This window comes from Pararge aegeria, chromosome 7 (genome assembly GCF_905163445.1).
Source record: "Pararge aegeria chromosome 7, ilParAegt1.1, whole genome shotgun sequence".
Lineage (NCBI taxonomy): Eukaryota > Metazoa > Arthropoda > Insecta > Lepidoptera > Nymphalidae > Pararge > Pararge aegeria.
In genome coordinates this window covers 7,315,694-7,341,042 of record NC_053186.1, presented here as the reverse complement: position 1 = coordinate 7,341,042, position 25,349 = coordinate 7,315,694, and the positions used below count along the sequence as shown (strand labels likewise).

The 25,349-nt window shown below is 37.8% G+C and overlaps 1 protein-coding gene across 2 annotated transcripts in view; it reads right to left on the bottom strand.

Annotated features, from left to right (window-relative positions):
- Positions 1-25,349, bottom strand: part of LOC120624863 (kinesin-like protein Klp68D) — a 62,787-nt gene that overhangs the window by 32,618 nt on the left and 4,820 nt on the right. The window contains exons 2-4 of one of the 2 annotated variants that reach the window (XM_039891604.1): positions 20,694-20,792; positions 16,825-16,950; positions 6,979-7,251 (exon numbers count right to left, since the gene is read on the bottom strand). In XM_039891604.1, the coding sequence (XP_039747538.1) occupies positions 6,979-7,251; positions 16,825-16,950; positions 20,694-20,792 (498 nt within the window). The remainder of the gene's footprint in view (positions 1-6,978; positions 7,252-16,824; positions 16,951-20,693; positions 20,793-25,349) is intronic. The other variant, XM_039891606.1, reaches the window with a different exon arrangement.

The window sequence follows — 25,349 nt, the reverse complement described above, 5'->3', positions numbered from 1 at the left end:
GTACGCTCGACGTACGCGAATCTAACGCGTATACATAAGTAAAGACATTTTTTTTTTTAATTGAGTTCTTAATTTTTCATGAAGTGGCAACCATAGAGCGTTAATTAGACGCGGACGCCGCGTGCGTATCTACAAGGCTGCAGGCCGCTGCGCTTGCGTGCATCAGTCTAAATATTATTTATTCCTATCAATGATTCACTCGTTGCGCCTCTCACTATTATACAATTCCAAATAGAGGAGGTTTGCTACATTATTTTAGAGTACCTGGCGCAGCGGTTGTAAAAGGAACGCCCGGGTTCGATTCCCAGCAGAGCCAATTTTCTCTGGTCTGGTCCGGTTCGGTCGTGGCTAGTTACCACCCTACCGAAAAAGACGTTCTTCTAAGCGATTTAGCGTTCCGGTACGATGTCGTGTTTAAACCAATAATTGATATGTGTTTAATATAACTGCCGTACTCCATTATAGGTTAGACCGCTACCATCTTAAACCGCATCATCACTTAGCTCTAGGTGAAATTGCAGTTAAGGGCAATTTTTAAAAAGCCGACTTCGCACACTTATATCGAACTAAGTCGGGGGATAAGCTACGAAGGATTACCTATAGGTAGACTCCGATTATCACCAATATCATCCTATTAACGGCCCACTATAAAGCACGGGTCTCCTGTGAATGAGAAGGATTTAGTTCGTAGTTCACCACGCTGCACTGGTTGACTCCACACGCCTTTTAGAGCATTATAGATAGCTCGTTCGCATGCAGGTTTTCTCACGACGTTTTCCCTCACCTTTAAATCAAGTGATATTTTAAATGCTTGAATTGAAACGCTCATAACTCCGAAAGTTAGAGCTGCGTTCCTGATATCGAACTCAGTCTCTAGCCTGACTTATCCCTGGACTGACGTCTCTTGCAGGGGTTTTTCATAATTTTTATCGCTTGTTTTTTTTTTCTAGATAGGCTTCCACTTGACGACTATCTCAATATCAGGTATCATCATCATCATCATCATCATCATATCAACACATTCCCGGCCCACTACAGGCCACGGGTCTTCTCCCTCAATGAGAAGTGTTTAGGCCGTAGTCAGGCCTTATTGATGGACTTCACACGCCTTCGAGAACATTATGGAAGACTCTCAGGCATGCAGGTTTCCTCACGATGTTTTCCTCCACCGTTGAACCAATTGATATTTTAATTACTTAAAACTCACATAACTTAGAAAAGTTAGAGGTATGTGCTGGGATTAAAACTCGGAGAGTGAAGCCGAAGTCCTAACCACTGGGATATCACTGCTTCTAGTATAATACCTGGTAAAAAACACGTATAACTTCACAAGCTCGGCTTTTTTGCTCACATTTAGAATAGAAATCGGATCTCGAAACATGGAAATGATCGATATTATAATGTAGTCACGTAAATCGTTCATTTACAACTACTTTGTACAGAATTTCAATAAAAAGCACCATGTTTTTTGGAAAATAACTGTAACCTGAAAAGCGAAACGCCGTTTGGGCGAGCAGGTACCTAGTTATTACTATTTTTTATATTGTTTGTTATACAGACGTTCATCTTAAATATTATAATATAATATCCTGTTTTCCAAAACTCCCTCAATTAATAGGTATTAAATGAAAGGCCGTGACTAGTAGAATAATATTTAAATATTTAAGATGAACGTCTGGGGTTAAAATAATTGGGTAGGGATAAAAATTTTCAATTCAATTCAATTCATCCTCGAAATAGGTGTACATACATTTTTATGTATTTTATTACAAAGTCCTTAAAATATAGACTGTTGCCTACACCATATTCTGCCACTCAATTATATTGTTCTCTTTCTAACCAGTTTTTACCAGCCACGATAACACTTTCGTCCTTCGCAATATAACCTAAAAAACGACTGATAGTTTTCAGGAAAGGAAGGAAAATTGCAACCCCCCATACATCCGTTACTTCGCCTTTTCTTACGTTAAGGTTACTTTAGCTTTAGGTAACACCACCTTTAGAAACCTCTGAATATGTTTACTTTGTACGAAATAAGGTTGCGCAATAAAGTTTCCAAACAAACACCCATAAATAACATCTACGTGTCAAATTCAAAATTCAAATTCAAATTTATTCATTCATGTAGGCCTGCCACAGGTACTTATGAAGCGTTCATACATATAATATGTTTTAACTTCGTTCGCCAACTTAAACCTAAAGCTACGAGGGTTCCAAACGCGTCCTGGTCTAAGAAGAGCCCACAACAAACTTAACCGGTTATTTTTTTTTGTTATCACTATCTCACAGTAAATTTATATTAAGCTGTGTAGTTAGAGCAATTCGCAACCAAGCTTTTTTATCGTTTAAGTAACCCTCAACGTTCTGCGTAGAACACAAACAAATATAATCCAAAAACCGTATCTTAATCGGTCCACCTGTTTGATTGTCACAGATACACCGACGAACAAAACGGCCCAACTTATAACAACCTTTTGTGTCGGTGGCTATAAATAGATGTTTGTTTGGAAAGTTAACAACTAAGTACTTAGAATAGTTAGCGCCTTCAGTGTTCAGTCTGCAGTTTTCAGGTATCACGCCGAAGGTCATTATCACTTTCACTCTCTCATGAACTTGTGACCAAGTAACAAACCAATCTAGTGCCTTTCAGTTTATTAGATTAAGAAATACTGTGAAATAATGGCTATATCGAGACAAAAAATGTACCATTTTTTTTTACACTTCAAATACGGCGGATCGGTCAATTGTTTAGTCTGAATGTATTAAATGTAATAATTGCGATTTCAAATGTTCCTTTTCTACCTACTACTACTGGCGAATTAGAGTTTTTTTTCACAACTTCCCCATAGGGCAGTGGCGTGCAATTAATTAATGCACAAAAGCACTGCCTGCTACCCTAGTATGTTTGTATAACTCATAAATGCGGAGGATTTTCCCATTTTATGGCATCTTCCTTCTTTATACATACCCTGGTCAAAAAACCTGTGCACGCCACTGAATACGGGTATTAAATTAAAGGGCTTGACTAGTACATTAATGTACATGAAGTTTTCTTTTTGTTTGCGTCTTTAAATTAGTTATTGTTGATACTAGAATGGAGTCACGTGCAAGAGGTTTCTCTGTCATAAAACTAAGTAAGTAGGTTCCCACATATTGACTTAGATTTTGTCTAAGCACCTTTTCTGTATAAGCATAAATCACCTATTAGTAAATATAATTACTGCACCGTAATATTGTTGTTTACAACAAATACATAAATGGTGGGATAAAAATACCTACCTACAATACAATGTCACTTTAGTTCGCAGCACGAGCACTAAGCAGGAAAACTGACTTCCTACCTATACTTTCAACACCATAACTTCGTTCAATGAATATACAGAATCATACGATTCCGTTCAAATTAACAGTCTTAGTCTTATTCGCTTGAGTTGTCTTTGGACTTTCAGCCTTTCATTTTGCAAGGAAATAATGAAGTTATGTACTTTTACAAAATAATCAAAAATAAAATATTTCTTCCAGCCTTTTAAAACATGAACCTTCAAAGTTAATGCCATGATATATTCTACTAATAAATATAAATAAATATACTACGACACTACACACATCGCCATCTAGCCCCAAAGTAAGCTTAGCTTGTGTTATGGGTACTAAGATGACTGATGAATATTTTTATGAGTACCCAGACACTGGAAAATATTCTCGCTCATCACACAAACATTTTCCAGTAGTGGGAATCAAACCCACGGCCTTGGACTCAGGAAGCAGGTTCGCTGCAATGGCCGTCGGTAATGGTTGCAAGTCGGTTAAAATGGAATGCTAGCCTATAAATAACTGACATTTAAATGGAACCATGCTTATCACGCAATATTTGGTTATGAATGAAGTAAATTACTACACCTACATTGTTTGTAAATTAATTCATAAATCGAATCCCAATCTGGTTTACAACTGACTTGTGACTTGGATGGACGCCAAAAACAGGAAGTCGCTCTTGCGATTGGCAGATATAAAGAAATTTTATTTTAATGGATAAACATAATGGCATTTGGAAAAAGAAATTGACTTCCATGTGCTTTACTTATGATTTGAATCACCATCATCCTCAGCAAATTTATCTACCACAGTTGGGCACAGGCCCTCATAGGTGAGAAGGAGTCATAGACCCACCGCACTGCTCCTGTGCGAGTTGGAGGGTTTAAACGATTATCAACCAAACTAACCAGTATCGATGGCTTAACGTGCTCTCCGGGGCAAGGGGTGGGAAATTTCCTAGCTCCGTTTTGGTAATAAGAATTTTCTAACAGACACCGAATACCTATAAATACTAAACTCGACCCGGAAAGCGAACCCAAGACCTCATGACTCGTACTTAAACATTATTTTCTCACTGAAAAAATATCAAGTATAAAGGTCAATTAATTATCGTTGATATCGTTTATTTATCAGTACGCAATAAATTAATTAGATATACAACTTGTTGATTAAATATAATCTCTAGTATTATGAAATTGTATAAGTTTGTTTATTTGATTTTTGTATATACAGAACAACCACTCAGCCGATTTGCTGTTAATAAGAAATAATGCAAAGTAGTATATTATATATTTTGCAACAAAAGGATGGAGCGGAGATTGGGCAGGCAGCAACAGCCTCCGTGCTACTACTACCATGATGCCTTGCCTTTAGCCAAGCAGTGGACTGTTAAAAGCTATTGATGATGTATAACTTGATATGTTTAGCCAAAATAAAAGTGTCTACCGAATTTCATGCGTACGAACTAGTAGGCAAAAGCAAGAGTGAGTAAAACATTAATATTATCGACAAGTATCGTGGCACGATAGGCGTCGTTAAGATACTGGTTTTATTAGATCGATGAAAGGAAAATTTCCTTGTAATGACATATTAGGGGAGTCGTCGAACGTTGTAAAACAAACAGGGACTTATTCAATGCACGCAATGTTTCTTTTTATTTTTGTACACTGTTTACTTGAATGGTTACCGCAGCGTCTCCGAGGTTTAAGCTTGGTTTAGCATAGATAGCCTATAGCTCTAATAATATGAGCTTTTAACAGTAAAAAATTAATTAAATAAAAAAAAGTTAAAAAAAAAAATTGACAAAAATACAGAATTACAAGCTAAAAACAATGCTATGAATGCTTGTGGCGTCACTTTCCAAGCTCGTCATATCATGTTTTTAATTTTGAGTAAATTTATTGGCAAATCACCAATTGCTAGAAAATCACGTGAAACCTAGTTTCTTGCCAGGAATGACCGGACAAAGACGATATAATATACCAAAGATATAAATACCGGTATAATATACCTAGGTATATGTATTTCGTAGCGTACAATAAAAGTAAAAAAATCTCAATTCAAAATATTACAATGTATATCTTTTGCATATTTAAAATAAATAATAAAACGCGTAAGTAGGTGCCTACTCTACAACCAGTTTGTATGTTTTTCACATGCAAACATTATGTCACACTTGGCTATTGTAACCAAGTTTTTGAAAATTACACATTATACAAATGATAAAAAAATTGTATCAAAGCTTTTGTTTGACTTCGTGGTGGCGCTTATAATTTGTTTTGCGCTTTGTTTATTTATACTATACACCTTCATAATGTTAAAAAACGTATTATTAACTACTAATTATGTATACAAGTTACTAAAATTACTACACTTATCGCAACACGTGCACTGGAAGTGCGTTTTTTATTTAAGTATTACAGTTCGGTTAAGGAGATCAGTGATCCCTATTTGATGTTGCCTAACAAAATATGGTCACTAAAATACAATGGTGGAAGGAGAGAAATTTATTGACAATGGCCAATGGATTGCTCAGGTTTTTTGACTATTCTAGGCAAAAGCAAGAAAATGTCCTAAATTGGAGAATCTTCCTCCTTATATTAATAATAAAATAGGGTAGACAGTACTTCGTAAATGTATGAAGTGCACGCCACTTGTTGTGGGATCAAAAAAAAAAGTATTATTCATATCTATAATAAACTCTATTTCGTCGATTTTCTAATAAATAAAAGTTCAGTTCTATGGAAAAGAATTACGAGGAAATTAAGTATATCTTCCCAATATCTTGAGTAACGGATAAAGATTATTATCTCGTAGCACAAACGCCCTACTGATAAGTATGTATAATTAGTAAATTGTCGGGACAGTCTCATATGATTGTAGGCGTTGGTCGCTCTACTAGTACAATCATTCGTAACTCGTATGCAGGCGCAGGTTTCAGCAAACAGCATCCTCGGCGCAGCTGTGAGGGGCACGTTGCGTCACTCTTTGACTTAGACGAGGAAGTGGATAGTACTCGTGTTTGTTGTCACTCGTGGTTATTGCAGCTTGACCTTAAAACTTTGTTTACTGTCTGACGTAAACGTCCTTAAAACCACACCGAATTGTACACGGTACCAGAACGTAATAATTAACAAGATGCAAGCTCATAAATTATGTATGTTAAAAATCATTAACATCTGTCCTATGTCATCTCAACCTATTTTAAATGGTCCTACTTGGAGATGATCTACTTGATGATGATGAGAAGAAGATGATCCTACTTATTTAAATACTTAATAAAATTCACTCCTAATAATCAGAGCTAGTCGGTTTTCTCTACTGCAAGTGAACCCTTAACTGCAATCTCACCTCAGACCTAGTGATAAATGATCTCAGATGGTGGTAGGACTAGCTTGTTAGGGATAAGGCAGTGATAGGTATATACCCAAACCCCTAACGGGTAGAACGCGGCATTACATCGGAACGCTTCACAGGAAATCTTTGTCGGTAGGGGGTAGCTACTGGCCACTGAAGCCTGCCAGACCGAACCAAAATTAGCAAATGCATATTCAAATTTCCAAATATAGCATCCTGCCGGGACAGTTGAAAACCACAAGGCTCACTGCAGAGCCAAGGTCGATGCATGCATATGCCAGTACCGCTAGGAAGAACAGCACTCACCTGTCCCCGAATAGTGAGCTTTTTGGGGTCCTTGGACAGCAGGTCTCGCACGTCCTCGAGGTACAACTCCACGTAGGAGCACGACACGAGGTGCGTGACGTCGGGCGACGCCGTGTTTTCGATGTGAGCCCAGATGTGGCGGAAGGCGCGCGGGATGATGCCCTCGTGGTCCGCCGTGCCTTCCATGGTGTGTGTCTTGCCCGTGCCCGTCTGTCCGTACGCGAACACGCAGCCGTTGAAGCCGTCCAGGACGGACGCGACCAAGGGCCGGACCTGCGGACGAACACGTCTTTCAAATAGAGTTTTAAGTTCTTACTAGCGCTAAATAACAAACATATTATTTTGATAAGAAAATCTCTTTTTTTAGATATAATTTTTTTTTATATAATGCATGAGCAAATGGCCCCCCTGCACGGCTAGCATGGGCAGGAGACAATTATATCCCCGGGGAAAGGATAAAAATGTATATTCTCCGACAGCTTTATCAACTTTCAGAGCACTGGCGCCATAAGTGGAAATAATATGTTCACAAAATATGGATAATAAAAAACGGGGTACACTTCTCATATTCCATGTTCCCGTGCTTTAGCAGGTGGACACGTTATTTATACCCCACGATATTATTTTGATCTCCTGCCCGGACTAGCCCTGCTGAAGGTAAATGGAAAACCATCGCCTATAACCGGAGCAACGATTCGAGGGCATGCAAGGAACAGGTCCAACAAAATGCCACCCTGTGTCCATAACCTGAGCCGTAGGTGGTTACCCTACAAACTAAATTGAATGCTGCTTGGTTATGTACCTACTACAATTTTTCATGAGCGGTCGCTATATAATTTTTTAACTGCTCGATTTAAGTAACCCTATAACAAATATTAATCGCGAATTTTTAATAGATTCGTAATACTGATCTATTAAGATACGCATACTATACAGCCGGAGCACGTATCACACTCAAAAACTGCCCTAGAATAGAAGTAGCCGCAAGTGGAACCGATTGGGCAATGTGTAGTATTTACGATATCGTAAAACATCGGCCGTTCGTTCAAGAGCGCGCACTTGTAAACAAGCACAAATAGTGTAAGTATAAAGCGAGATACAAATAGTTAAATCTTGCATTGCTCCTCGCGAACCGTGTGGAAGCTGTCGACTTTACGGCCCGTTTATAGCTATCACTCGCGCGATTTATAAACATAGCATTGTTTGTGACGTACCTACGTCGTCCTCCGAAATAGCATTCGCATTCTACGAGCAGAAAACATCTTTATGAATTCTTTGAGACTAAAAGTTTTATTTTTATTTTGGAGCCCCAGAATCTGCAGTCCTCTTTAGAACAATTTGGTTTTATGCACGAGGCCGCACGAGGCATTTGCAGGTCGGGGGTACTCCCATAAACTGGTCCCTGTATCCTGTGTGTGTTTCCTTTATCTTTTCTAAGCCCGCAACTGATGTGGATTTAAATACAATTTTATTTATTTTAAGTAGTACCTTAAAGGCCCTTTTTTAAATATATTTAAACATATCTCTAGAGTTGCTAGTTCCTACTCGACCAAAGTTCGGAAGACAGATTCTATTGTAAATAAGCCGGCTAGAAACTTCTCTATTAAACTTTTTGTAATTTAACAATAAATGTTCTATTTTGAGTGAGATGAAAACTGGCCGCCCGACCGAGACGACTACTTCGTAGCAACCATGCCATTCAGAAATTCATTCATCAAGTCGACGTAAGCTTAAATAAAAGTGTTTATATTCATCACATTTCTTATGCATTGCCTTCGAGATTATGTTTTCAAAGCATATGCAACCTCACAAAGGCATTCAATACTTTTCTACGATATGTCGATGCGCTAAAATTGATATCGCTTTAATAGTAAATTAGTTATTAAATCTATTATCTATTGAGAAAATTATGGAACATTTAAACTGGGTTGTCTCTAGAGGATACCAAGGTTATATATATAATGGAATGTTTAAAACACGAATCAAGCTCAGAATATAGTAATATAGAATACCTACTAAACGATATACTAAACGATTACCTACAGTACACTATAAACTAAACGATTGTCCTGCTCTTATTGGTATTTGTCTAAAATATCAACATCCTAAGAACCTAAGATCATAAATACGAATGTGGGAAATTCCTTTCATACCAAAAATTATTGCTTCCGAGAGATTAATTAATAGCTCTAAGAAAATGACAACCCGAATTGTTCGATCAAATCTATCGCGAGCGAAACCGTGTGTAAAACATACACATTAACAGCATTTATATTTCATTTCAACAACTTTCCAGTAGAAATTTAAATTAAATAATTGAATTTAAGAAACACTACAAAATTCGGTAGAATGCTCTTAATTCAGTAGTATAACACACTGACCTCTCGGCCCATTGCCACGAGGTGACCTTCGACGCGAGTGTAAGCTCAACATAATCTAGACCAAACGTACTGAAGCGTGCTGTGCACTGTGCTAGCACAAGGCTTTGTTGGAACAGCGCCACCACAGCGACTGTGTACACTGCAACTGACGTACACGTGATGTCATACGTGCTATACTAGCCTTGAAGAGTATCCGAATTCGAGTGAGCCTGGGCGAGTATTGTCCATTGTAATCGAACAAAATAAATGCGGCGGATTAGACTTGGGTTGGGTTGACTTACTCGCTGGTCTAGTGGTTAGCATGTTCAACTACAGTTCACGAGGCCCTGGGTTCGAGTCCTGGGTCTTGTTAGGTAGTGGGTATTTTCTGTTAAAGAATTTTCAATGCCAGGCCGGAATTAGGAAATTGCTGGTGTCAATGCCGCTGCATTAAGCCTTTAATCACGGTTATTATAATTTGTGTACAAGTCGTTAAAGCCCACCAAACCGCATTGGAGCAGTGTGGTGGGTCCATGCTCTAAAACCGCCGGTTTTATGAGAGACGAAGCCTATACCCAGCAGTGAGATGTTATTAGGCTGTGGATGATGATTATGATGATGGCGATGATGAGACTAGGGTTAGAAAGAAACAAAATAATCGTCTAAGAGGCTCGTTGATTACGAACTCGATACAATCTCTGATCCCGATAAGATAATTTCACGGACATTTCCCCCTATAAACTTGAATCAATTGGCTCTGATAGGAAAATAAAGACAATTAAAATTTTGGATAATGGATATTAATTGATAATGGATTGTATAAGACGTGCAATTTCGAAAAAGCTTGGTTGCCGCAATAAGTATATTTTGCTCTTAGTTGCCAACTGATTATCTGCGTATATTGCAGGTGATTTAACGGTGGCAGTTCTGCACTTGTCGATGTGTGAAAATATAATTGAACGGACAGACTAAAAATCCTATGTCAAAACCCTAAAAGACTTGAAATAGTATTGGCAAAGTACATTGTGCTGTTTTGGCACTACGAAAAGCCATAAATCAAAAGAAGAAGAAATAGTATTACTATTTTTTTATTTTTTTTTCGTAACGTATTAAATACGATTAAATCCACAAATTTTTAAGAACTTGGAGAAAAGTAGTATGAATAAGTTTAATATCTACGTTTTTGGGATGATGTGGAACGCCCTCCCGGCAACTATGTTTCCTGCCACGTAAAACTTGATTATCTTCGGGGCAAGATTGAATAGGCTTTTTCTAGGCAAGCGTGCTCCAACTTAGACCTCATTATTGCTTTCTAACAGGCATGATCGTCAAGCGCTGGCCTATCGTAAGTATAGAAAATACGTTACTTTTAGGTTTTTCATTCTCATTACGGGGCCCTAAAACAAGGCGCGTGCCGTACTGCCTGTCGAATGGCGAGGCGGAGTGCGCCTGGCGAGCGCCAACAATAAGAATAAGTGCCTTTGTTCACGAACAAAAGGCAATTAAATTCAACAAACATATTTTTGCAGTTCACTGCAAGCTTCAGCATTACCGTGTACAGCGCTCTTTCGAGATAACATGGAAGATTATGCAATAGGGAACGGACTCGGTCTCACCGTAAGAGAAGCCTTAAACACTATGCTATAACCGCTCTCTGAATCACAATTTACCATGATCATCAACCCATTTCCGGCCTTCTACAGGGCACGGGTCTCCTCTCAGAATGAGACGAGTTAAGGCCGTAGTCTACCACGCTGGCCAACAGTGGCGTGCACTTCTTACATGCGCAAAAGCACTGCATACCCAATATTGGAGGGGAAATTTTCCATTTTATGCCATTTTCTTGCTTTATGCATACCCTGGTCGAAACCCTGTGCACGCCACTGCTGGCCAAGTGTGGATTTGTAGACTTCACACGCCCTTGAGAACGTTATGGAGAACACTCAGGCATGCTGGTTTCCTCACGGTGTGTTCCTTCACCGTTTAAGGCAAATGTTAATTAATTTGCTTAAATTAAAAACGCATATAACTCCAAAGACTTAGCGGTGCGTGTCGGGGCTCGAACTTGGTTTCAACGAAAGGAAAACCGAAGCTTTACCCACTAAACTATCACCGCTTTTTCTAATAATTCAGTATAGTTCAATTAGCAAAGAAAAAAAGCATTACCAGCATTTGTTTAGATTTAAGAGGGTAACCATTAGCAATTTGAAATTGTTTATTTCATTCATCATTCGACATTTGCAAGGTGTTTGTGACTTGAGTTGAGGCCATATTCTGAAATCCCTCGCCCACCCTCACTGTGACTCAGAAGTGTGAAAAACAAGAAACCTTCGTCGGCGTCAAGGCCTGCCATTGAAATTGAGGCGGATATTATTTTTATGCGTTCCTGCGCGTAGGCAGCACTTATGCAGCCACCTGTGTGCTGTGTCATGATCATTGCCAACTGCCAGCTTTACTTTTTATCTTTTATAGAAATACGTCATTATCGTCACCATCTGGTCGCCTCTATCCCAGCACGACTAGCATGGACAGGGGAAATTTAACTCCACGGGAAAGGACAAAATATTTGTCTTCTCCCAAAGGTTTATCAAATCTCTGACCAAGACATGGGTAAAAATAATATACAAACATTATTCGTGTAATATTAATCAAGAGTCCCTAGAACCTACAGAACTCTTACTTTTCGACCCTACAGAACTCCTACTTTTCCCTGTTGCCGTATTTTATCCCTGGTCGGTGGACATAATCGGGGATTACATTTTTGTCTCCTCTTTGCTAACCGGGTGGGAAATATATCATAAAATATATTAAGAGTGCGCCGTGTGGAGACGGCAGATCACCATATAATAATAATAATAATAATAAATTTTATTACATTAACAATTTCATTCTTAGTTAATTAATACGCTGAGATCTCCTTTTAAGCATATAATATACTTGTACCAGGAGGTCTCGTTCTTCTATAAACATATAGTTGTCAACATCCCTAGTCTTCCCGCATACGAGGCGACTAAGGTGATACCTCCTACCATCCTACTACCGTTCATCGTTCGGTGATTATGTGCAAACCCTGCTTTAGTCCAGCACTGTCATTGGCTAAGTATTAATTAACATATATGGCACTTTGAACTAAAATAGTATATTGTAAAGGTGAAAAGTGAGTGATTTTCCTTTTTAAACTTGAAGGAATTACTTGTCGTATTCTAGCTTGTTTTTATATGCATTTTAAATTTATAATATTGATAAAATAGCATTTCGTAACATAATATGCAGCAAAAATTAGTCGGCTTTTGGCCAATAATATACTAGATTCTCTGTTAGTCGTCAGAAAGGGTCCGTCAACAATAAGAATTCAATTACGTATTGGTCGTATTCTAGCTTGTTTTGTTCTAAGTGTGCCTACAAGAAGCCTAAAAGTAAACATCTTCAAGGCTTCTAATCTGAATGGAAAATTGGGATATTGCGAAAATTTCGACTAAAACTTGGCATCGTAGCACTTGCCAAATTGCTACTGTACTAGAACTGTTTACTTTAGTCAGTAGCGAGAAACTAGAACAATTAAATTACCGGCAATTATAGCATCGAAACCGAATATCACCTTACAATGTTGCGATTAATTAATAAAATTATATATTTAGCGTGAATAACTTATAAGACATAAGGAAGATAATTTTATGCCAGGTCATTTGGTATGATTTCGGTATGACCTTCGAGCGGCAATATTGTGCTTGCGTAAAAAAAGAAAAAAAAACAGTAATAAACAAAAACGCCTAAGTATGAGTCGGATCGCGCACTGAGGGTTCCGCAACTTAGAAAGGTTTAAGTAATATTTTGGATTAATATTAATTTGAACGCTTAAAAAATTAATATACAGTTTGTCTGAAACCATCCATGTATTAAGTTTGTTTGTAAAGATTTATGGCTGGTTTGTAAAATCTGTGCTAGGCAATAGATAAGGGATTGGAAAGAATCAAAACTCTATTTTGAAAATGATGCTTTTTAATATTGTATACCACATCTTGACCTAGTTAGTAACCCTATTTAAAATTTCCTTATTTCGGGTATTGAAATGACAGTAATTATAACTTTACTCATCTGCGATAGGTACAGTTTGGAAAACATATTTTAAAGAAACTTTAAATATAGCCTGATAGCATTAGTAGTTACTGGAGTACGTTACGTCAGACGGACAGCCAAAGTCCACAAGATTTTCTATTTCTACTATAGTTAACGATTGTTTATTTTTTCTGATGATGCGACCTGCCCGCCTTTTAGGATTATTGCAATGTCAAATCCATACATGCTACGCAATATCGTATCGGAACGCTTGGAGGCATATCTTTGTCGGTGGACCAGAGAAAATTCAGAAATTTATGATTTCTGAATTTCTGAAATTTCGGCACCGGAATCTTCCTCTTATATAACAGACCATAAACACTATGCTAAGGAGGTCGACTAAAAGATTGTTACGAGTAGATGCGGAACCCTAAAACGATTTCCACACAATATTGCTGTATGCGCCTGTGGTGTCGGATGTTTGGGTGATCAGTAGTTGGAAACAATGGAACGCGAAATCGAAACCGAAATAAAATATTTCGACTGTATTACACACACACGAGATTGTGTCCACATTCATTTGCTTTCTTAACCTTTCCTTATCCAGACTAGCCTTCATCATTATAAACTAATTACTACAGTACGCTCTCAAGTGGGCTGGTAATTAGTAGGGTCTCCTATCCGAATAGGAAGGATATATGGGCCATAGTCCACCACGCTGGCCAAGTTCGTATTGGTAGGCTCCAAGCGCCTTTAAAACCATAATGAAGTACTCTCAGGCCTGCAGGTTTCCTCACGATGTATTCCTTCAGCGTTAAAACAACTGATATTTCATTGCAAAAATTAAGAACACACGTAACCCTCAAAAGTCAGGGGTACGTGCCGGTGACCGTATTCGGGCCCGAGTTCGAAGTTTTCTAAGTTTTCTAAGTTTTGTGCGTTTTAAGTAAATAAAACTCGAACGGTGTAGGAAAATATCGTGAGGAAACCTGCATGCCTGAGAGTTCTACATAATGTTCTCAAAGGTGTGTGGAGTCCACCAATCCCCACTGGGCCAGCGTAGTCGACTACGGCCTCAATCCCTTCTCATTGTGGGAGGAGACCCGTGCCCTAAAGTGGGTCGGTAATGGGTTGATATGATGATGATATGTGTAATAATAAACAGGGGAAAACTTATCCTATCCCATGTTCCCGTGCTTTAGCAGGTGGACACGTACATTTTATCCCTAGTCAGGGGATATAACCAAGGATTAGAATTTTTATTTCCTTCCTGTGCCCGCTGTACTAAAGGTCTCTCCCGAAGGAAGTGTTTGCCCAAAATCAGCGGTAACATATTAAAATCTACCCAAATAAAGGTCGGAGTGTTGCACCCGTTCAAATTAATTATATAAACAGATAAATATGTATATTAGGTTGTCATGTGTGTGCGAATGCAAAGAGCGTTAAAGAGCATAATTTATGTAATGCTCTTATCGACCTTGATCTTCAAAGGTTCATTTTTGTTTTTATTAACTGCAACTTATTACTACATTGTTATTTTTAACAAGTGAATCTTCTTTTTGTATATTTTGGTATACTTTATCAACGACGTAATACGTGTCTTGTTAGAAATCCAGGTTCCAGGGATGACTAAACTGGCACCTATAACGCGATATAATAGTTTCTCGCCGTTGAAGTTTTATTCAAGTGTGTAGCTAGCTTGCTTGCTATAGTGCGATTTACGTGACTTAATACGACGGTTGATCCGCTAATAATTCAATCACCATTATATTATCGTATTCTTAAGTTAACATGTGTACAGAAAGTAGATCTTTTTCTTTATTTTTTGGTTTCTCCTAATTTTGAACTGGTTAATAACATTAGCTTTACAATTCGATCACCAATCACCATTCGTATTCTTAAGTTAACATGTGTAGTTACAGAAACTAGATCTTTTCTATAATAGCACCTGTTACATTATTTCTTTTTGGTGGCAAATGATTCTGTGTAATAAGGTGATTTTTTTTTGTACCAACCATTAAAATTGAAGTTTCACTTTTATTTCGTCAGCCGTACCGCCCGCATGAACATGCGTGTTAAACAACTGTTCCATGAAGGAAAAACCGTAAACAAACACTGTGTTTGGTGTTTCCCTTAATTCGGCCCATAACCAGACACTCTTTGACGGCCGATTGGCGCAGTTTGCAGCGACCCTGCTTTCTGAGTCCAAGGCCGTGGGTTCGATTCTAACTACTGGAAAATGTTTGTGCGATGAGCATGAATGTTTTTCAGTGTCTGGGTGTTTATATTTATATTCTAAGTATTTATGTATATTATATATAAAAATATTCATCAGTCATCTTAGTACCCATAACACAAGTTACGCTTAAATTGGGGCTAAAGGGCGATGTGTGCATTGTCGTAGTATATTTATTTATTTACTCTTATTGAGCAATGCAAAGTTGCATATGGCACTGCTGGGAAGAACCTAGAAGGCCGGACGTTTATTCTGTCACTGAAGATGTTGCTTTTCTCTAAATCAGATTCGAGTCACACATTCTACATTCTCAAAATTCTAAATACATATATATAAATACAACGACAATACACACATCGCCATGTGGCCCCAAAGTAAGCGTAGCTTGTGTGTGTAATGTATGGGTACTAAGATAGCTGATCAATATTTTTATGAATATAATTCACATAAATACTAAAAACATAAAATATACGGATAAATATACACATAAATACTAAATACATAAAATATACAGATAAACACCCAGACACTAAAATACATCCATGTTCATCTCACAAACGTTTTCCAGTTGTGGGAATCGAACCCACGGTCTTGAACTTGGAAAGCAGGGTCGCTGCCCACTGCGCTAACCGACTGTCAAATGGTTTATTATATTATATCAACTTACTTAGAAAGGCCAAGGGCTTATGGCTACAATTAGATAGAGACTCACAAGGAAGAATGCCCGTTTTCACTAAACCTAGGCATTGCCTAAATTTAATGCCTAATGATTTAGGCGATTTGATATATAGGCATATATCAAACGTTTTTTTTTCTATAGGAATCTCCTTTGATTAGGTGTTACTTATTTAGGCATTGCCTTGTTGGCCGTAAGTGAAAACGGGCATAAGGTTGATTGATCTGTCTGTTTTTCTGTGTCCTTACAGCGTTCAAACGGTAGGACCGACTCAAATGCATTTTTTTAAATCGAAAGATTGTTGTTGAGTTCATGAGTACGAGTGAGTTAAGTTTTTTGATTATCAGCTCTATTTTTAGCTGAGTGGCTGAAACTGAGTGCTGACTTTCAGAAATTTCATATTAAGAAGTAGAAGCAATGGCAAAATTGTTCAAAAAGCTAAACCTTTAAATTAAACCATTAGTGGGTTTAAAAATATCCTCGGCTATGCATAATCCCTTCTGGTTGGTAAGACTTACCATCTCATCGTAGATGGTCTGCGTGTCGGCCGTGCAGTCGTAGGCAGCGTCATACGTGAACAGCTTGTCCTGGCCCTTCGGGTTGTATACCTGCACGGCGCCGCGCTCCGCCCACACCTTCACCACCTGGACAGTACACATTATGTTAAACCCCTCGACCTGAAGTAATAGTATTAGCACGCAACTACGGGTGTCGACCAAGACAGGTATGAAGCAGGCAGATGGTATAAAATTTAAATACTAAAGTCCAATACGAGCGTCAACAAGCTTTAGGATTGCTTTAAGAATGCTTTAGTGTGGACCGCAACTACGTTTGACGATACCTATCCAGACTAAAAAGTTTTGAGTCGTCTTAAAATTTGGTGCGGAAAGCATCTGACTTCAGAAGTGATCTGAGACCAGTTGTTTGCTCTGCAAACTCAGCGTTAGCTAGTGTCTATGATCTACCTGCTCATGCCTTCCTTGATGGACCACGCCTGAATTTATGTAATTTATATATTCTGTTGTTGAACTTGCTACAGCGAGTTCCTACTATATAAGCTTTTTCAAGTTTGACGACTTGTCCGGACCGTCATGTATTAAAAAATAAAAGAAACTGTTATTCTTGGGACTGCCCCTGCCCTAAAACATTCAAGCGTGTTATAGCTGTTACTATGAGTATATTATGATCATAAGACAAACATGACGGTTGAAAGCTTATTTTGACCAAAGCCCAACCCTCACCACCTCGACTATCGCGAGTAAAGGCAGTCATTAAATTTGTGTAGCAGTATTGTATGATTAATTAGTTCTAAACTTAAAGTAACCCATCACCAAGTTAGACTATAATACAGATTTATAAATATTTACAGACCATTATTTATGTGTCTATTTTGTTATTGATAATTATCAGTAAGCGATAAAAGCAATGGTAACATAGGTATATACTTAGTCACATTATTAGTTTCGAGAAGATCAAGTACCTACATAAAAACTAAGTAAATATAAGAAGTTAAGCCATATCGTAAGACTAGACGAATGGCTACAAAATATAATACTGGTAGAAGGAAAATAGAGGGACAACGGGGAAAGGTCAGATTGTATATATATATATATATATATATATATTATATATATATATATACGGCAAATAAAAAGTACGTTATTGAACGAATCCCACATACATATATATGAGATATGGGGGAGACTTTCACGAACGAGTGGAAACAGTGAAACATAAAAAAGTGTACCTTTAAATGAAAGAAGATGTTTTGCAACAGCCTTTTCAAAAGCTGTTTGTAAATTAGTTCTGTGTTAAAACAAAACAGTTTATATTCACGAAAGTCGATCACAATAACATCGGTATTGAATAATAAATACCTATTGTGATAATGAGCAATGGGTAGGTAATACAGTAGCGCCGTTTTCGCGCTCTGCGTGAAGTGTGGCGCGCAATAATCGATTTTTCGCATGATCGATAACTCTGCGGAGCGTAAATAAACATCGATTAAGCGAGTGCCCGATTATATTGGAACTCAATGATCAATAATACGTAGCAAAATTCAATGGCATTTAAATAAACATAACAGCTTTCACATTTAGTTGGGTCTCTATCGAAGTACAAAAATATTTTGTATTCCCTATATCATTGCCCCTATGTAATTTATAAAACTAATTAGTTATGTAACTATTGTACAGGTGAATACTGTTCTTTTCGGAAGCAATGGTTAGGGGCTTCTACCAAATAGATGCGAAATTACCGACCTTCTTTCTTAGCTTAATTTTGTACCTACCAGTAATAAGTATCTTTTCAACGTGTAAATGAAAACCTTTTTAAAACCCGTGTAAATAATACTTCAGAGGCTTTAGAGGTACACTATTTACCGTCTCTGAGATTTATCTGTGAAACCGAAACGCTAACTAGTTTTTGAGTAAACCATTGCTTTAGTTTTCATTGAAAGAAATCAGATACAGCCCTAACACCACATACAAAAGTAAAATCAAGTGACTCCTGACACTTTATTAGGTACTATGAATGAATGAATGAATACACTTTTATTGTACACCACATAAACATAACAAATTAACAGTAAAAAATTAACAAAAGGTATACAATTTGGCGGCCTTATCGCTACATAGCGATCTCTTCCAGGCAACCAAAGGCGCTAAAAACAGCTCAAGAAGAGAGGTAGGTGGTGCATTTAACTGTACTGTGTTGCAAATAAACATGCATAAACCTATATATACAAATATAATATGTACATATAACAAACTTACAATAAAATATATAGATAGTGATAATAATTAATATATACCTATATAATTAATATCAATAATAAATAAATATATACAATATTGTCAAACCACAAATAAAACAGAAGGGAATAGGCAAGTTAAAGATCCGCAGATGCAGACAGAAAATGATCTTTGACAAGTTTTTTAAAAATGGTAATAGACTGTGCCTCTCGGATTTCAAGAGGCAAGGCATTCCAAAGCTTAACAGCCTGAACAGTGAAAGATCGGTGGAAGAAAGATGAATTATGTGAAGGCACCCTTAAGATCAATTTCCTTGCAGTACGGAGAACTTCACCAGGGCGACCAACGAATTCAAATTTTTCCTTTAAATAAGGTGGAGAAGAAGGAAAAAACAACACACAGTAGAGAATAGAAAGAATGTGCAAATTCCGGCGAAGTCGAATAGGTAACCACTTGAGACGAGAGCGAAATTGTGATACATGGTCATATTTACGTAACCCAAATATGAACCGAATGCTAATGTTTTGAAGTCTCTCAAGTTTATTTAACTGATCGTCAGTTAGGTTAACAAAGCTTGCGTCAGCGTAATCCAGAATAGGAAGAAGGAGAGTCTGTGCTAACATAATCTTGGTAGGAATCGGAAGGAAAAATTGAAGGCGACGCAAAGAACCAAGAGATGCAAAAGTTTTCCTGCTGACTTCCTTTAAGTGATTAGTCCAACTTAGAGTGGAATCCATAGTTACACCCAGATTTCTAACGCTGTCAGAGTACGGAACTATGAAGCTATTGAATTCTATGGGCGGCAAGGAAAACCAGTCAACTCTTGAGATTAGGTTCCGACTACCGATAATAATCACCTGAGATTTTTTAGGATTTACTATGCAGGTGACGCGGTCTTTTATCCTCAATAGGGTTGTCATAAGTAAACACTGAGTATGTTTTGAATTCGTTTGTATGGAAAAATAAACATACTTCTTTTGATTTAATATTTTTACAGTAAGATTCCTTATAAAATATACTTATGCACCTTTCAACAGTATTTCGTAATTCCGTTACACGTTGTATTAGTTATATATTTAATATATGACAATACATAAGGGTATGTAAAATTATCAAATAAAGATGCAATATTTAGAAAGTATTGGAGTTGTTGATGTAGTGTAAAAACACAAATCTTTAAACTAAAATGGCAGATGAAAAAGCGTTGCCGGTCAAGAGTACCGTCAGAATTTGGCATCTATTTATGCGCTGCGTACAGCTGGAGACACTAAAGTTGAGTGACGTTAATTGAATAAAATTGTAAGGCTCACTGCCAAATGACGTCGATTCACGTAGACGACGTCATTCGCACATTCAATATTTAAATCAAGTTTTCTAAAATAATGCGGATGCGCGGACACTACCTTATTTCTGAACTGGAAAACTTTTATACAAGTTCTCAACAACTTTAAAATTGTTGAGATTTTCAAGAACAGTTTTGCAAGTGTCGGCTAGTTTTTAAACTATTTTTGATCAACTTTAGTGTCACTCGTCTAGTCGTTCTAAGCTTATTGTTATTGTTAAGTCTACAATGTAACATGAATATGATCCTCCGCCCTGGGTTAGTGCAGCACCGGTAACCTGTGGAGTCACACCTGCAACGGAGAGTTAGCGGTCTTACTGTCGGCCGAGGACTTTGAGGAGAGCCGCTCGTACCATTTCTGCTCCGGGCGATACTTCTCTCTCTTCTTTACCTAAAGACGCCCACAAAACATGAAAGGAAAATAAAGAAGACTAATATCCACAGTAATGCGGACTACTTAGAAAAATTGACTAATTATCATGAATCCAATTAACGAGGCCTATGAGCTAAGAACTGGAACAACAGCATTAGGTTTTATTTTTAAATTGATAGGCTTATGATTACTTTTTCGGCATGCGGCCGGTTTTTTTATTGCACGGTAAGTTAGCATTTGAATGATATCTTACCTGGTAAGTGATGATGCATCAAGGTGGTAGCGGGCTTGGCGGCATATCTATGTCGGTAGGGTGGTAACTAGCCACGGCCAAAGCCTCCCACAAGACCAGACCAGAGATAATTTTGTTTTTTAAATTATAAAGGTTTACTTCTCAAGATGGCGCTTGAAACAAGCGACGCCAACATGCTCATCTTACAAATCATATTAGAGCATACCTCTTAATGGGGGTAGCCAAAGAAAATTCCATTTTAATAGAGCCTATTCCAGAAAATTCCGTTCCCAATTTAAAAAAATTATGACGCCTCTTTTGGACTTCAGTATAAAAATACAAGTACATTTACAAGTATCTAGTATGCCGTTATGTACGCAACTGCCTCATAAGTCTAGTGGTCAGCATTTTCGACTACAGATCACGAGGTCCTAATTTCGCTCCCTGTGTCGGGCCATTGAATAATACTGGGTTTTTCTATCTAGAAATTCTTAACACCAGCCCGGGGTTATGATATAGGCGGTGAATCGATCCAGTGCCAGAGCACGTTAAGCTGTCGGTTTTGCGCCTGATCTCTTTCCGGTCAGAGCTGCCGTCCCATCGGACTATTAGAGTGCACCTGTGCTTGCGCACACACTTGTGCATTATAATATCTCACGCGTAGTTGGGAATTCTCTCAAGAGATTGACCACCGTGGCCAAAATGCGTCAGGGAAACTGTTACTGTATGAATGCGATTTTTTTATAGTTTAATGGCGGACCAAGCACACAGCCACCACCTGATGGAAGGAGGAAACCCAACGCTTATAAAGCAACCCTCATGCCAGGAACACGTTCTACAACGTGCTGCCCCAAGACTATCAACCAGAGGCTTAGGTTTTAAGAAAGCCCTTCATGCCGGAACGCAGCATTGCAACAATGCTGCTTTGCGACAGAAATTAGCATGGCGATAGTGATTCTTTGATGAGCTCAGTCACAAAAACATCTACTGCTACTTATTAAAAATTAAATAGATAATATGTACGTATTCATGGCAATGCAATGCGTGCTCCGGAGTGGAACTAGATATTTAGTTCCATTACGGAGCACGCAATGCGGCAGCTCGTGGGCTTTGGCTGGTTGCATATTATCAAACACATCGGGCTATACTAATTTGCGTAAACTTTACGATAGATTCAATTATTATGCTTATATCCACGCCGACCGTGCCATGTTAAAATATAAAACTACGATAATTATACAATTAATGCATCGACAATGCGGTGCGTCATCTTATCTCAAAGTAACCCGTGGAATTTGCTAACTACTCGAGAATAGTTAAACCGAAATAAATAATATAACCGGACGAAGTTAGGATCGCGTCGCCCGATATCTCGCATTAAACGGCTTCTTGGTTTTCTTTTAATTGCGAACTTTTTCCAGACAATACTTTACTGTTCATTTTCTATATTCTAGCCATCCGAAATCTATAGATTTATTACTTAGCAACTTATCAACAGATTACAGATAGATTGAATGTAGAAAACAAACGTAAGTCTTGCTTGGTCTACGACAATTTCAATCCCCGGAATTAGTCTTCGGATGTTCCTGTAAACTATGAGATGATAGAGTTTCGACTTTCGCAGTTAAAATAATAAACAACTAATAAATATGATAAAATTAATGTTTAATTGCTTTTTTAATTTGTCTACTTAAATTGTTTTTTTTTAATTTACGTTATACGCATCTTTTACATATTATATGTAAATTGATGTGTATTTTACGGTATACCTATCCCTATTATTGTTATCCATTAGATTCCAAATAAAGTTAATGTAACAGACACGTTAATGATTCTATAAGAATTCCATGTTTCCATTGTATAAAAACCACGTCTAAAATCTGACATAATAGGCAAGTACCAACACTTTCAGATAGTGATATCGCCACACATACCATTTTAATCTTTAATCTGTATTTCTTTATCTATTCCTACATTAAGACTCGATTTAAAGTTGAAGACTTCCTTCACATGAGACCTGATCTGTGCCCGGCAGTGGGAATAAAATGGGCTTACCATGATGATGACGCTTCTTATAATGTTAGGCTTGTTACTGGCAAAAGATAACTGTGCAACTCATCTATTTGGTTGAACTGCTACAGAATGGGTAGGTACAAAAAATACAATGAGCCATCTATACAATATTGATCAAAAGCGCAGTTGGAATCTCGGCACCAATAAAAAGATTTTCGGATCCCCTTGATATGATATATTGAACAGATGAACGCCTCTCCGCAATGAGTGTAGGTTAAACCAATTGAACAGGTCGTTCACCCCGCGTTTCAGTCGACAAAGTCAGGGCGGGATGTGTATCTGCCTTTATTTTTTTGTCTAATGACTAAGTGTTCATTTAACTTGCAAATTGGTTAAAGCGAAAATCATAGGGCAACGTTCTTTGTGATACTGCTTGATTTTGCTAACAAAACTTATATAACATCGTGGAGGTGCGTGGCCAGGAGTCGAACCTGTTACTACATACTCGTATCTATACATTCTAATACACTGTGAGCTTGTTTGACCGAACTTAGAGATAATTATTAATTTGTAGTATATACATAATATTTAAAAGAAAAAATTACAGCCAAATTGTGTGATTTGATTTTTATTCGTTTAAAGAAGCTCTCGATAGAATAACTTACTGTTGAATTCCTCGGAATATGGTAAGCATTCGGTCGCAGTCATTCACATAGTACCTGATAAAAACTAAGCCAATCTGATCATAACGTAACCTTAGCCCACCAACCCGCATTGAACGATGACCTATCAGTAGGGCATTGATACATAATACGTAAACTAATATAATTATGACGAACGAAAGCTTGGGTATGAATTGCTCTAACTTCATTGCTAGTTAAGTATTCATTGACTGTGACATGTTAATCTAACAAAACCTCATTCTTAGACGGCCTCGTATGGAAACCTCGTCGGTTAAGTTTAAAGTTAACGAATCTATAGTTACCTCGTGTACGCTTTATAGGCCTGAATAAACAATTTGGAATTTGATGCGTTTTAATGGCATATCACTTGCTACCCACTGGCGCAGTGGGCAGCGACCATGCTTTCTGAGGCAAAGGCCGTGGGTTCGATTCCCACAAATGGAAAATGTTGGTGTGATGAACATGAATGTTTCTATCAGTATTTATGTATATTATTTATCAGTCATCTTAGTACCCATAACACAAGCTACGCTTACTTTGGGGCTAGATCGCGATGTGTGTACTATATTTATTTATTTATATTTTATTGCCACCTGCAACTAATAGGTTCAGAGTGAGGATACAGACCTCCCCCAGTGGCCTCTGGGGCAGATTTGTGTTGCGAGCGGCTTCCGGCAACCTTCCGCACATCATTAGTATTGCTGATACAGTAAACGAGGTAATTAGACGAAACAATTACATCAAATCACGTTGGCCATCCATTCTAATTGAACATCGTTATTTTAAGCGTTTCGTTTTCCTATATTCTATGTAATTATGCTGTGCATATATCCACATCTGGACTCAACGTTTTGTGTTTTCAATCCACTTTCAGATTACGTTGCAAGGGATATAATATAATATCATCAATAATTCATCGTGATATAGTTTTTCAAGTATTTTTATTTGCCTTCTTATCATGAATCAATGGCATCCACTGCTAGGACGACTTTTGAAGAGAGTTCCAAACTACATGGCCTTTTAAAGCCTTTGCGCCACTGCCCGAGCTAGGAATAGCGAGGTCGCGAGGACTAGTGCTGTGGCTACTTTGTGCTTCCTATTACTACAAAACCGGAGAAACCAAACCGGGCAGGCGGGTTGGTCATCGCAGGGCTAGACTGATCTCAGCTGTATCGCTAGAGTTTACCGATAGTTACATTTAAATCTTTAAAAGAAAGAATACTCTGCAGGGCTAGGACGGGCAGGAGACAAAAATTATATCCCCCAACTAAATCCTCTGGGGATATAATTAACGTGTCCATCTATTAAATATATAATATATATATATATATATATATTTAGATGCTAAAGCACGGGAACATGGAATAGTAGAAGTTTACCACCGTTTATTTGTACACATATATTATTTGGAAATTATTTCTACTTGTGCGCCAATGCACTGAATGTTAATAAATCTGTGAGAGAAGATACATTTTTATCCATTCCCCGGGGAGATAATTGTCTCCTGCCCATGCTAGCCGTGCTGGAAGTTAATAACCTTTGAAAGTCAGATCAAAGCCTTATCAACAGGATTCCTACTTGTCAGTAATGTCCAGGGATGTCACTATTGTCAAGACACTACGCGCGTAACGCCGGGGTTTAGAATTA